The 14,666-nt window shown below is 39.4% G+C and overlaps 1 protein-coding gene across 5 annotated transcripts in view; it reads right to left on the bottom strand.

Moving 5' to 3' along the window:
* The window catches only part of LOC124187792 (CCR4-NOT transcription complex subunit 6-like), a 478,238-nt gene that overhangs the window by 71,668 nt on the left and 391,904 nt on the right, over window positions 1-14,666 (bottom strand). For 2 of the 5 annotated variants that reach the window (XM_046579966.1, XM_046579967.1), the window contains exon 4: window positions 5,654-5,746. The exons of 2 other annotated variants lie outside the window; for them this stretch is intronic. In XM_046579966.1, the coding sequence (XP_046435922.1) occupies window positions 5,654-5,746 (93 nt within the window). Of the gene's footprint in view, window positions 1-5,653; window positions 5,747-9,673; window positions 9,744-14,666 lie in introns of those variants that run through there. One more of the 5 variants, XM_046579969.1, reaches the window with a different exon arrangement.

Here is a 14,666-nt window from a genome sequence, read left to right as displayed (position 1 = left end):
TTTTCCATATACGTTTACAAGTCATTAATATTCATAGATGTAGCACTTACTGTCAATGAGTCAAGAATAAATACGTGTCTTCGAAAGAGATGATTTTCGTCGTTTAACTTCATGAATTGGTTAATACCGTGAGGTGTTACCTGATGGAAACTTGATTGGTAAATGAGAATCAAGGTAGGCTCCCTAAACACGATTAAATTTCACGAAACTAGATGTTTTAAAGGTAAGTTAATGGTTCCTCAGCAATTCTTCCATATGTACGAACCTAAACCTGTACCTACGTTACGCCATGTTTGTAGAGACTGTGAATTCACGACAGTTTATCAGTTGCTTCGTTTTGACCCTTTGTGAAAATGTAGTATGTCGTGTATTTACACACAACGAGACATGCCGAGGTATGTATGTATATGTATACGACTCGACTTTGCAATTAACCTACATTTAACCTATACTCCGAGTGCACTGAAGCGGCATGACGGTGTCCAGCTTTCCGTTACCCTCCACACCTCCGTTTGTAGTAGCTCTTGTTCATTGCTCGCCTCGAACTCTGGTTCTTCAAAGCGTGGCTCGTTGTCTCGCTACCACACAAATGCATACGAACACGTGATCCTTATTGGCTTTATGGTATCCTCTCTCATTGATATTGAGTACAAGTTTTTGTGAGATGCTTAATAGCCACACTAAATTGAACGGTCGGTGATCATGAGGTGAGATTGGTTGCTGTACGTAGCAAGATTCGATAACAAGACTTGATCAAAACCTCGTCTTTAGGAGGTATCTAACCAAAGACTGCTGGAAATTCAACTCGGCATTATAGAAGTATCCATCCTCCGTAGAAAATCAAAAAGCCATATTCATCTCGAGAATTTCATATAACTGTGATTATTTTCGTAAATGTTTAGAAGAATGTAACTGTATTCCGCATGTCTGTTCAGAAACAATGGAATTATCGATTGAAATTTCCAAAAACAATCTACCTCTGAGTTTTTTGTAGCTTTGAAGCATCGCGTATCGGAATCGCGAAAGAATGTGAACAGCGTTGAAGTGTCATATAAGTAGGAAATTCTGCAAAGTACTGTACGGTTTTTAGAACTGGGATCATGGACTGTACAGGGTCGTTGACTTGGTCTGGACCAGTTTCATGGAGAGAGGATATCCACGATGTGCAAGAAAAAAACGTTTCAACTTCGCGACGGACAGACGGACTCGCAGTCAACCGACCTAGCTTACGCCCTGACAAACTGGTTCCAGGCGCACTGACTCGTCTTCTCAAGAGGCACCTTGCACCTTAATGCCATGCATTTGCCCCAGTTTGTCAGCAGTCGGTAATTGCGAGCGAATCCGACCGCGTCTGGCTGGTGGAATTAATTAATCGATTACTCGCCAGGAGCTGGTTATGCGCGATTATAATGATCCATCATTGCCTCGACACCAACCATGGCAATTAAAAGTTCCAGTAACTTAATTCAACCACACCGATCAAACTTTGTTATTCGCTTTAATCGTGTGATGCGAAGTAGGTGATCCAGATGTCATCAGGACTAAAATACAGCTTCGGTAACCTCATCAATCTTCGCTGTTCAATGTCTGCCTAGTCGTTAACCACTGATGCAAATGTTTAACCATGATTTTTAGGATTTAAAGTGTATCGTGAGATCGCAGAGAGCTTTTAAAAAGCTCAGGGATTTCATTTGATTTCCGAGAATATCGCTAATTGGACTGAGCAGTTTTCAAATGGGGATATAAATTCGCTCAGCCTGTTACAGACGTTGTTATAAATATATCACGTAATTTCCGTTTTGCGGATTACGTTCATCGTGCATGTATTGTAGGGTTGGGTATGAATAAAGTTTGGCAAGAAGATTTTTATTGACGAGAGTGTTCGTTCACGAATGAAACGACCAACGGGAAAAAGGAAGTGGAGTTCAGAGAGTTCAATGAGAGAAAAAAAACACTCCGTTTTCTATTCGTGAAAGTCACGAAACAAATTACACAATATATAATTGATGGACTTAAAGCACCGTGCTGCTTACGATAAGCTTATAGGACCTGAATTGGAATTCACCGTCGAACCAAGCTGTGGTTGATTATCGACAATTTAATCAATCATCAAAGTTGTCAACTGCGTGACGTAGATAATGAGACCAACGAGAGTAATGAACGAGCTCGTTTGTGTTGTTAGTACGGGAATGGGTGGTTCAAATGTGAACGGCGCAAATGCAATATCCATTAGCACACTTCCAGACGACATCTTTATTCAAAGAGATTTCATAAATTACATATTCCCCCGCCGGTGGTGAAATACATTATTCATTAATGTATTTAATATTATCACCAATCCGCGGAGGTCTGCAGTCTTGGAATTAATGGTCGGGAGTTGTTTGAATTGTATAAACGCGAGAATGACACCGAGAATAGCTATTATATACATTTGGAAGGATGTAGCGCATTGCGGAGAGAAGCTTAGGGAACCAACCGAGAGACGTAGAAAAGGCAAAGCTGGCATGGCCGAGGACGAATTCTCTCACCCTAGTATTATGTCATTTGTTTGACGTCACGGACACAGGTTCATCCATATTTTCCAAAATTATCTCAATAAAGCTGACAAGGCGAATGGTGTCGAGGGGATCGAGGTTATAATACTAAATTCAGCTACAAGCGTCCAGGCAATATACGTTCTTTGCAGAAAATCGGTTTTGTATCAAAGCAGGAAAAAGCATCGGTTGGATGATAGCATCATCACTTCTTTCGCTCCCTCCAATCCTTCAAGTCCACCAGCATGCCCGGACTTTCCGTCTTCCTGTCTTCCTGTCAACGCCGACGATATCGCATTTTGTTAAAACAATGCGAGTGATTCCACATAGGGTAAAAGACAATTTCCCGATAGCCGAGAGTGTTAGGAGTAAAAAATTCTAGAAAATATCTACTTTTTAACAATAGTTTTTTCATTACGTTCTCCTTTTCGGTTCTCCAAGCCCTAACTCTAATTTTCGGTCAAATCGCGTTCATACTCTGATCAAACTAGTCGGAAGTTCACTGCGGATGAAGCGGTTTGGTTACGAGCATCTTTTGTACAACTACCCGAGAAATCAACAATCATCTCCTGCATTGTGCAACGATGCTGTAAATAATTAGCGAAGCACATGCGATATCGTAAAATCTTTTGAACATTGGTCGAAGTGGGACAGGAATGATGTGTTTCACCTTTTCTCTGCTACTTAATGAGGTACGATCGTTTTATCCGTGTTGGAACAACATTAAACTGAATCGATATAAGACAGAATAAACTAAATCCATCAAGCGCAATTTATTTGAGTATTTTATGAATAAGAAAGTAACGATGTCCTACTTATCAAACTATGAGTATTCATATAATGTAACGGGTGGCAATGCTGACACGTTTGAACCAACAATATGAGATTAATGCTAGGCGGATATTCGGTGTAGAATGAGAGCCTGAATGACCCTGTAACCCGCAAACACCTTGGAAGTTATTTGTTCGACACGCGACACTGTGATCGAGGCTGGTAAAGTAATCTAAAGATGGGTAGGCGTATCTGCGTCGGCGGAGGACGACACGATATGGAGATCAGCACCGCTACAGAAATGCGACACGGAATAAAGCAATAATTTGCTCTTTGCACGAAAAAAATTTAATGTGCATATTATACACAAGAGCCAAAAATAATTAGGTCATTGTCGAAAATACAGAAGGCTTAGAAGTAACAATATGACGTCACCCATGCTAAGGGATATCTGTATGTTAGAAAATCAGTGACATTTAATTGCTTGTAACACCGACAATGATCTTTTTTGCAGAAAAAACAAGGCGATATAATTGTTTAGTGTTCCTCTGCGTTAAACAAATATAAAAAAATTATGATTTTTTCCATGCAAACGCCCAATTACAGAATGCAGAATTACAGGATATTAACTGGGTACATATATACGTCAAGGTCAGAATTCTTATGGGGAAGTTTATGACCAACACGCACCAGGGTCATGGAAGTAGAAACATCACGAATCGGCTGTCAGTATCTACGGTCAATGCTATGTACATTTTGTACTAATATTTTTTTAATTCATTGTACAGTCATGACAATCAATTGTTTTGAGCTAAGTCATAGATTAAGAGTCTGCTACAATTTAATTTAGACTTGCAAGATTGTAAAAATGACGTGGAATTATTGCGTGACTCGGAATAATTTGAAAGCGTTTCCGTCGGGAAAAATAATTGCGTTGGCCTACTAAGGGTGTAATGTTTATCCTCATCGTTGCGACTAACTGTTGCAAGATGAAAAGGGGAAAGGTAAGGTGAGCGAAATGAATCTACAGTCAGTTTAATTTCAATAAGCACGTCTGTGTCGTTGCTTTATTTTGTGACGAATGAAAGCCGCTTGCTGGCCAAGGGATTGAGAACAAAACATATATTTGCTTGTGTGCGAAGTATGTGCACGTGACTGTAAAATTGTGTAAGTGGACGTTAACAAGTTTCGCATTGGCATACCTACATATAATAGACATAACGTGTCGTTTTATTTTTTGTAGTCAACACTGATCACTAAGGTGGTTCTTATATGGGGTTGAATAAAAATATTCAAGATGGCGCCTGTTGAATTGGTTCCAAATGGCAAAACAAAAATTCTTTCATTTTCTTAGATTTTTATTTCAATACCCTAGTCTCCTTGTTTGAGCGGAAAGTTTCAAACTATCTCAAAAATATACTCATTCGCTATATTTTGTACTGAATTTTATTTCAAGATTATTCGTAGTCAAAAAATCCATATTTTGGAATATTCTGTGAGATTCATCTTCTTTTCAGTGAAAAATGAAAAATCATAAATGGGGTATTCCATGAGAAACGTGTGCGACATTAATTCGTGTTTTTTCAAGATGACAAATGATCAGATTAAGTAAAAAAAATAACCTGAATATTTACATGTCACCGACTGTGATATAACGTAGCGTTGACATGTGGGTTATTCCATTACAGTGCTGACTAAACGAATTCTAGTATTTTGTTTCAGAGTTTCAAAATTCTTTTTCAGATTATGTTTGATTGATAAACCGATTTTATTCAATGAAAAGACGATGAATCTCACCGAATATTCGAAGTTATTTATTATTTTTTTACCTATGAATAACTGAAATAAAATTCAGTACAAAATATAATGCATGAACATATTTTTGAATAATTTGAAATTTCCCGCTTAAACGGGGAGAATAGGGGAATGAAATAAAAATCTGAAATAATTGAGGAATTTTTTTTCACCATTTGGAATGGATTTGACAGACTCCATCATCATTTTCTTTTTTACCCCATATATGGGGTAACCGTTACGGATCACATTACGAGTCACGATTATGCATATAGGATGCTAAGAAGATCATTGAACTTATTTATAAATTTCACGTCTAATAAATGGTCGATTTGAACTGACATTTCCGCGCCGTTAAAAGGTTAATTTACGTCAACACGCGATATGTTTTATTGCCACAGGTGCATTACTTCAATTACTTCCAAACTATGTGAACCCGTTGAGTTAAACTAATACAGCGGTGAGTAGTGAGTTTTTGTAAAAAAAAATTTCATGGTGTTTAGGGTGATGTGATACCTAATTGATATATGCGAAAGAAGAGAGAAATTCTTTACCATTATTCGAACCCTCTGTGCTGATAGAATATACCAACTGACCCGTGGCAGTTAAAACGCACCGCACGTGAGTTAGAGAATGGCTGTACGAACCTGAAACATAAAAGAAATTGTACGTCAGAATACATGCAAAATTTAATTATTATCGAAGGTGAGAAATTTCGTGTCTATATAGTAATTACGCAGGTTTATTCCGAGAAATAATTATCTTATTACGCAGTTTAGGAAGGTGGGCGTAAATAAAAATTGTATCTTGCCAATTGCGTAACAACCTGAGAGACGCAGCCTGCGGTTGAATACATAAATGACAACGTGCGAGACCTCGACGGAATTCCAAAACTGAACCAAACATCTTTTTGCATACTAAGGATCGGGTAATTGCCGTTTTTACCGCAGAGGTCGAGATCTGAATTCGAGATGTTCGCGTGACGTTCGACGTAAATGAAACGAGAGTTGAAAATGAAAGTAAAGCAATAACGCCTCATCGCTCGAATTCTGTGGCTGTACGTTCGGTATGCAGGTATATCGATTAAATAAACAGCTCTGCAATCACTGACTTACCTGTAAATACGTAAACTTTTGTGGTTGCGTGAACCGTTGATCGGATGCCCTTGATTAACGCGTCAGCAGCACTGCGTGTCGAGTGCGAGCATTAAAAACTACGTAGATTTCACGTAGATTATAGTCGCGCCCATAGTGATAAATACTCGTACCGCTATTATACCTTTCCCACGGTGCAGCAGTTCCTTTTATGTATTCATTAGGATATTGCATATTCATTAACCGGAACATTTTTCTTTCGAAACTCGATCTAGAATGCTGAGAGATTCTTGAGCTACCACTTGAACTTTGCTTTAGGACGATTTCAATGATATTCAGGAATCTAGAAATTCACGCAAATATGGATATAGGTAGGTATAAGATTCCCACTCTGAGTTTCGGTACTCACCTGCAGATCAAGTTTTTGCGATAACAAATCATGGATTTATTACCGTCAGTAAATTACAACCGTGAAAGATCGTGAAAATAATTACCTCGTGACAACGAGTTGCGAAACTGAAAACAACAGCTGTACAAAAAATGTAATGTTCATAAAAGTCCCGACTCATTCTTTAATTCTGCACGATAACTAAACGCTGATTATTATCATTATTCAATTGTGTGCACAAAAATGCTCCGACTGTTAATTCTACAAAAGGTAGTCTGAACGAAGTTATTTTATCTTTCTTTCTTGTTATTTTTTCGTTTGTCTAAAGCGTGATCGCCACTCCTCGGCTGTGCCTCGTTTCTTCAGGATACCCTGTTCTGTAGATGTCTATCGTGAGCGAAAGGATGTCGGTGTAGTTAAATCGATCGAAGATCGAGGTTAGTTTCTCCAGACCGATGCCTGCGGAGTACCTTCACATGCCTATCTCAACACTGGCTCAGTTCCAATCGATTCAATGCAGGAGCAATCCGCTTAGAATTGCGTTGTGTAACCGATTGAGATGGCTGAACCGGATGGTGTGGTAGGTATACCCGTATGGTAATTGTACCCCATAGTCGAGATATACATAAGGGTGCTTATAGAGATGCTTCGAGCTTCTCACTTGTGTCTGAGTACCTTGTTCCATGCATTTTTGTTTTCTCAACCAATGTCTAAGAAATCCTAGAATCGTGAAACCGTACGAAGTGTGGTAAGATGCCGAAAAAGTACTAGAAACATTAAAGGTTTGGTATAACAGGATTGGAAATTCTTAGAAATTAATATGAACCCGGTTCACGAGAGATTTGTTCAATTTGCATAAACATTGGTTGATGTTATATCGTTGGGTTGTGAGATGTTCTTGACGGATATTCATGGATTATTAGTTAGTCAGAGGGAAGGGGGGAGGGGGAGGGGGAGGGGGGGGGGGGGAGAGAGAGAGAGCTCAGTGAACGTCCGGAAATTCGTTACAGGGTATAGTCGAGGAGGGAACATAAGAGCTAAGTGATACCCAGCCCTCAGAGGCGGATGAAACCCTGTTGGGTCTTCGCTCCCTGGCGTTGGGCACTCTCGCTTCGTTACTTGTACTGAATATTAACCATCACGCATAATTAGCACCAAATGAAATTCGATACATGGCGTAACTATCCCTTCGCCTTGTATATCATTGGTGTTAACCTTGTACTGCAAGGCAAAGAAAAGGAAAAACAGATAGAAACTGTAGTAGGTATATGTATATAGGCTCGGTTCTGCGTACAGATCCCGATACCGACATTTTACCGATATTCTTAATGGGTTTACAGCTAAGACACAAACCTTTTTTTCGGGTATGTCCCAACTCTCGTTGGTTTTGTCTATCATCGTAAATATCTTCCGTTTTACGCTCTGCGTTACCTTCGGATAGATTGTCGGAAAAAAGGGTTTGCGTCTGAGTTTCGAGGCGGCTGAAAATGTCGGTAAAATGTCGGTATCGGAATCTGTACGCAAAAGCGACCCTATACACCTACTAACTGTTCTGTGAATTTGTATTTCAAACAATTCGCAATGATCAAAGAAGAAGGGTGTGTACTCATTTCGAAGTACACTCGAGCAAGAACTTATCCTCGAAGTAATTGGTGCGTCCAGTTTACCGAAGCGTAAAATTCACATTTTTTACAAGCGCTAGTGAATCGGCTGACAAAAATTCCGCCACCTAACACGGCTCGTTTTTTTTTCCGCACGTTTTAGAGGCTGAAGGAAGTCGAGGCCGACTAGAGTATAATAGCGTTGTCGCATTCAGATCGTGCGATTAGGATCCTTGCGGGATTGGAACGTTGCGGTGTTACAAGCCCGTTTGCCATGGGAGTTGGCGCGGTCAGTTTGTAGCCGGCAAACGCAGAAAGCGTTAATTTGCATAATGCCAGAGCAATCTCTGCCTGGTACAACAATTCACAAACGACAAATGAATTCGCTTTGACTAATCGTTGAACAACGGCTGCAGCGAGTTCGCTCTTTTCCTTTCTCTTTCTCTTTCTCGGTCGACAGTCATTTCCCAATTCATGATTCAAGATCTCTCATTTATCTCTTCTCTGGTTTCGTCAAGTGGCTCATCCTCCCATCGCATCTTTTCACATTGCGAAATTGGAGAGAATCGCACAAGTGAGTAAGAATTAAATTAAATAAATAACACAGGTTTATCCTGTAATGGGCGAGAAATTAAGGAAGTCGAATTGATGTACATATAATATAAATTAAGGAGGAATGAGCTACGGTTCCAAGAAATACTATCGAAATTTGTTTGCGTGTTCTATGAACGACCAACTCATATAATTACAATTCAAAAAAATTACGGTAAAATTGCATAGGCAACAAAAGTTGAAAAATGATGTTAAGCTCTTCCGGCTGAAATGAAACTGTAAAAATGGAAAAAGACGCAAATACTTAGTGCTGGAACGGCGTAAATTGAATTTCCAAATCATTTAACGAACACCATAATGGCGGCACAGGTCAAAAAACGGATATGAGTGCAATGTTAAAATTCCTTTTACACCCTTATGACAGGAATACCTGATCTTTCGAAGGTTACGCCATTCTGGTCCACCACAGCCTTCGACGCATTGTTTTCTGTTCATAATTTTGTACTGATCGATGGTTTCCGCCGCTGAAACACGCGGCCTTTTCGCTTCGGCTATCGAACGAACTAACCGGTACTCTTAACACCGGAGAAAATCTGTGTAAGGATTCGATTTCGAAGGACGGAGAATCCTTGTCTGCGCGAGGAGTACGAAAGACGTATACACGCGTAAGTAGGCATGGTGAGAAATGAATAAAAACCATGCGATGTTTGCAGATTCAGTATCTACGTGGTATAAATACATAGTAGCGATAGGCTGCGCAGTAAATCCTCTCGGCAAGCTCCGATACGGCACTAGTCTCGTACGTAGGCAGGTAGTAAGGTGATGTACACGTGAATTCATACGGATAAGCACGATAATAATAATAATAATAATAATAACAACAACAACAATAATAATAAGAATAAGACGTGGATGTGTTTGAATAAAAGTCGTATATACCTCGGTCGCCGCCACGTGCGGTCCTCGAACCATGAATGCCCATTAATAATATCAGAGACACTCCGGCAGGGTACGGCCAACTGTAGCCTCTGGACAGTCTCGTCGTGCTATTTATTGCCACGTAATGATTATTTATTAATCTCACGCCATCAACGATATTGCTGTGCGCGCGCGAACGAGCGGCACATCTGTTGGGTCGCTTAAATTCTACGCCTGTCTTTTGCCATCGAGCACTGCCGACGACCATGAGGACAGCTACGACAACTGCGGTTCGTAGTACCCGTAGTAAAAATTCCCCATACAGGACTCGGATGAATCTCGCCTGAGGTCTTCGGTGTGATCTTTTTTCATTCCTTTATCGCATTAGAATTCACCGGCACTGTACGTCAACACCATCTTTGTATAGGTAGAGTTGAAGGAATCGTACGAGTTAGTTATTGGAACTGAATTGAATAACGATATATTTTGGAACTGATACAGTAGTATGAATTCAACGTGGTGTTGAAATTGTAGATTTTTTTTCCTCGGCAATGTATGTTTAAAGTTACGGAATGTAACGCGTTCTGTATGATATTTTTTAATATTTTAAAACCAACTACGTACGCCGGTTATGATTGGTGGGGTTTTTTTTCTTATGGGTGTGACCGAAGTTTTGGTTTATTGGAGCTAGGCTTCATTGTTAGGTAATGGGTCTGGAGTTTTTTCCAGACTTCTTCTTTTCAAGCGTGTTGCATAAGACTAGAAATTATGGGCTAGATAAACGCCAAATGTGATGTGTTTAGTATACATTAGAGCTTATTGTCAGGTTTTAAACTTTCCTTTCAGAAAGGCTAAAAACTACGGCTTGAAAACAATACTCTATACCTATGAGACACTTATCTTATCGTTAGAATATGTATATTATTAACTTATCCGTATAAGTTTATGTCAAAAACGCGACTCATGTAATCTTAAGTACGGTCTCGTATAAATACGAAATTAGTTTACACTTTGAAACATAATTCGTAGAATTTAGTTATTAGAATCGTAGAGCGAAATTTCTTGGGTGTATTAAAGTTTTATGTATCAAATGATGGTTAATCCACTTTGTTAAACCAAGAAGTTGATTGACGAGCGATTTGTTTTTCAACGCGCAAAGGCACGGGTACCCATAATTGTTAGTAGATATTGAATTATTTCTAACGATTGAAAAACCTATAGCAAACAAATCAAGTTGTATCTTGTGCAAAGTCCCAACTAGATATTTGTATAAAAAATTGCTACCACTGCAAGATTCAAACTGCATGTAACTTTATACATGAAGAAAATTGACTATAATAAAACAAATATTCAACAGACTGAAGCGGGGGGAAAAAAATTGTCATTCTTGTATGTTAATTACAACTGTACTCGACGCGGGCTCACTGGTATACAAGAGCGAATATGCAGGAATTATTATTCAAAGGCATTATAATTACGATTTCACTTTCACCGCGTGTATTCAGTATCCAGCTTAAGCCCTCGCGCTGCTTGTTAAAATACCTACCCGTCGTTTGATTGCGACAACAACGCGTAGGATGGTATTTTTGGACATTTTTTCATTCATGAATTCTTGAAGGTAATTGATGCGTAAGCTGCCCCCTCTTGACATCAAAGGAATTCGTTGATTTTAATGAATCATTTTAAATACACTGTACAAATTTATAAGTTAGTCCTTGATTGTAGAAAACCTATCAGAATATACATTTCGTATAATAGATGAAAAAAAAATAAAAATACTCGATGCAATCCGATCGTAATTCAAGTGATACTCGAACGAAGGTTTTACGCTTCCCTGACTCGGTAAATTCATTTCGCACTCAAACACAAAAAGGTATATATATATATACATAGAGTGGTAAGGGATGGAGTTTCAAAGATACGAGTCATTGTACGTATAAGACTGGAGCTTATCGCATGATGGCGGTAATTTTGATCATTGTTTTATATAAGACCTTTGATCTCGTACCTAGAAGGATTGATGATAGAAGACGGTTTTCAGGATACTTGACAAAAAAAAAAAAACAACAACAATAACATAAATTCAAACGCCGTTTGGACAAGCGGACTGTGAATGTGCAGAGGTTCAGAATAATTCACTTCACAATTATTTTCTACAAGAAGCTTGATTTCTTAGATTACACGATCGAATCAGTAAAGATATTTCAATTTTATCACAGATATTTAATTTCTGAAAAATGTGCACCTTTATAGAAATGACTCTTTCGGTGAAAATTTTACTAATTTCTCATCAGTTCACTTGCCGCAGGGTTTCTTCTGTGAAAAGCTAGAAGCTTACGTAAGTGATATCAACCCAACCAATAACGTGCACCGGAAGAGTTATTTTAAATTTCTTCAATCACGAAGAAGACGTGCAAGTAACTAAGCGGAACATTCTACTCGTCCTCTTTCACTTCCTGAGAGTCATCCCACGTTTATATGTTCGCCGCGGTATCGTTGAAACGTATTTTCTGAGACTAGGAAGAAATCGTATAAGTTGAAACGAGATAAGGAAATTGGAAGTCATGTGAGCTGGGCTCTAAATATTATCAACCTACGAAAACATACTTGTAGACTTTGCTGCTAAGATGAAAAGCGAATATTGATCCTGTAGGTTGTCTAACGTCTAGACGTTGAACATTGTAGTACAATTGTTTACGTACCTAATTCATACTCATTTCACAGAGTATTCAAAGAACATCTTCTCAGTCATAAAATGCCTTTTCCGTAAGTGTACGTATTGGGGCTCTAAGAATACTGGCAAACGTTGATCTGTGTCCAAAGGAGTGTAGAATAAGCGAACAATTCGCGTGGCAGAAATTTATACCGATCTCTGATAATTGCTTATTATTTCATTAGTCAGCATTACCCTTTTAAGGTACCCAGAAGAACGAGCAATTTCGAACCATTTCATCAACGAAATTGAAATATCAGCTGTATGACTGTTAGTAATTCGTTTTAATAAAGCAGTCTCGTTTCATTATAAAATCACCCCATGGTAGGGAGATATTTTAAACAAGTCTGTGTAGGTATGGTTGGCGTTTCGACGTTCGTGCGTCGTTACGGCGATACCTTGAGGCGCGTTACGGAACTGAGGCGCAGCGTCTTTGCGCGGGTTTGATTATGCCCTGAGCAGAAAGCCCCTTTCCTCTTGGGCGGGTACGTAAGGTGCTGGAAATTTGTCTCAAGATTTGCATATTATACAAAGGTAATGCGGCTGATACAATTTCTAGGAATCGGTACTTCGGTCCCTTTTATAACAAATTACGAGCAAAATCCCACCACCCGCGGAGCTGGTTTCATTTAAATTAACATCAAATTGGTACTGCCTTTGATACTGGCAAGTGGACTCGTTCCTTCGGTCAAGTCAGGTCAACTTGGGTCAGGTTAAGATTAACGACAGGCAGGACATTAGCTGGTTCACGATGTAGTAATATCAAAGCGTACAGTCTTCATTTGTCATTGCCAGACTGATTGACTATGAAGTCACGTTACCAGATCACTGACGGTCACTGTCAGCTAATAATCCTCGCGCGTCGTCGCTGTGCGCAGAACAAAAAATACGAAGACGTGTGCGTACGCTCAAAGAAATGTCTGTTTCGCATTTCTAAGAGACATTTGTTTATAATAGAGAACTGTGACTTGATACTATCCAACCGCGAAGAAAAATGAGAGTCAAAAATCAAGCATCCGCTATGAGACATACATCAGGCACCGTATGACACAGAGTATCTTTCGCCACGGTGGATCGTCTGTTCAGCGTTGATTGATATGCTTCTTTCACGTAATAAGAAATGTTTCTCACTTCAATGCCGAGATGTATTAGTAAATAGCAGCTGGATTATGCGGATTATTCTGGGATCGCTGGATAACTGCGAACGATTGTTTGTGGGTAAATTTTGGGTGCGTAAAATACGTTCTAATCCAACTCGAAAGGTGATTTTCGGTGAAAACAGGGTACGGCGGAATAAAAATAGTATTGATTTCTACGATGTCTCAGAGAAGAGAAGGTAGGTAAAAAGGACGTGTTTCACGTAAGCTGTGTCCGCAGTTCTGTGTTCGCTGTTGATGTCTTACAGGATGTAGTGGTTAGTGACAAGACCGTATGGTGGAATTCGATTAGCCGGAGGGTTGAAATGGTGAAAGGTAAGAAAAAGAGGGTACAAAAAGAGGGTGGGATATTAGAAAAACTCTGGAAAAGCTACGTGGGGAAAGAAGGCTGCGTTCGTATCTCTAAGCAATCCTTTCAATCCAGTTTCCTGGCTTTAATGCCGCCTCGGAGTCGCAGCCATCTAGATACTTTGGAAGGTTAAGAGTATTTCAAAGCAAAGAAGTGTTATTTTGACATTGGGATTGAATCTAAGAAGGTGGCCGATGTTGACCATCGGAATGAACAGGCTGTGCAGGACCGAATGAAAATGAATCGAATCAAATTATACCTGTATTACGACAAGCCCAGAGAGTTTATCTTGGTTGTACCTACAATCTACATATTGCATGAGCGTTGGGAATTTGATAATAAATGTGTTTGGGAAAAGGCACTGTATTTTTTATCCCTCTCGCACGTGATCTATATCTTTAATTACGCAATGAAAATGAGATCGCGTGAGTCCATTTATCAGATTTGGGTGGTGAAAGAATATGATTCAAGGTACTTCGACTTTTGACAGTTACATTGCACAGTTGCGTCCGTGAGTAATTACAGTTTTCGGCACCACGTTAGTTAATGATGAACGTCGGTAGGTACTGACAAAATTATGTTACGAGTTGTTCGGTGTGCACTTATCGTTTATCTGTCATTACATCCGACAATATTCATGCAGTGCGATGGTACGTCAGAATTATCAAAGCCACGGAGTTGAAATGTCACGACAGCGATGCTGCAGTGCTATAGACTAAAAATTTTGCCGGTTCAGCCGTGTACGAGCATTTAGTTTAATTATCGGACAATGTCCATTACGTAATCTATTAGCGG

The sequence above is a fragment of the Neodiprion fabricii genome, chromosome 1 (assembly GCF_021155785.1).
Source record: "Neodiprion fabricii isolate iyNeoFabr1 chromosome 1, iyNeoFabr1.1, whole genome shotgun sequence".
In the NCBI taxonomy this organism is placed as follows: Eukaryota; Metazoa; Arthropoda; class Insecta; order Hymenoptera; family Diprionidae; genus Neodiprion; species Neodiprion fabricii.
The sequence above is the reverse complement of the archived record's forward strand: the minus strand, read 5'-3'. Positions and strand labels throughout refer to the sequence as shown.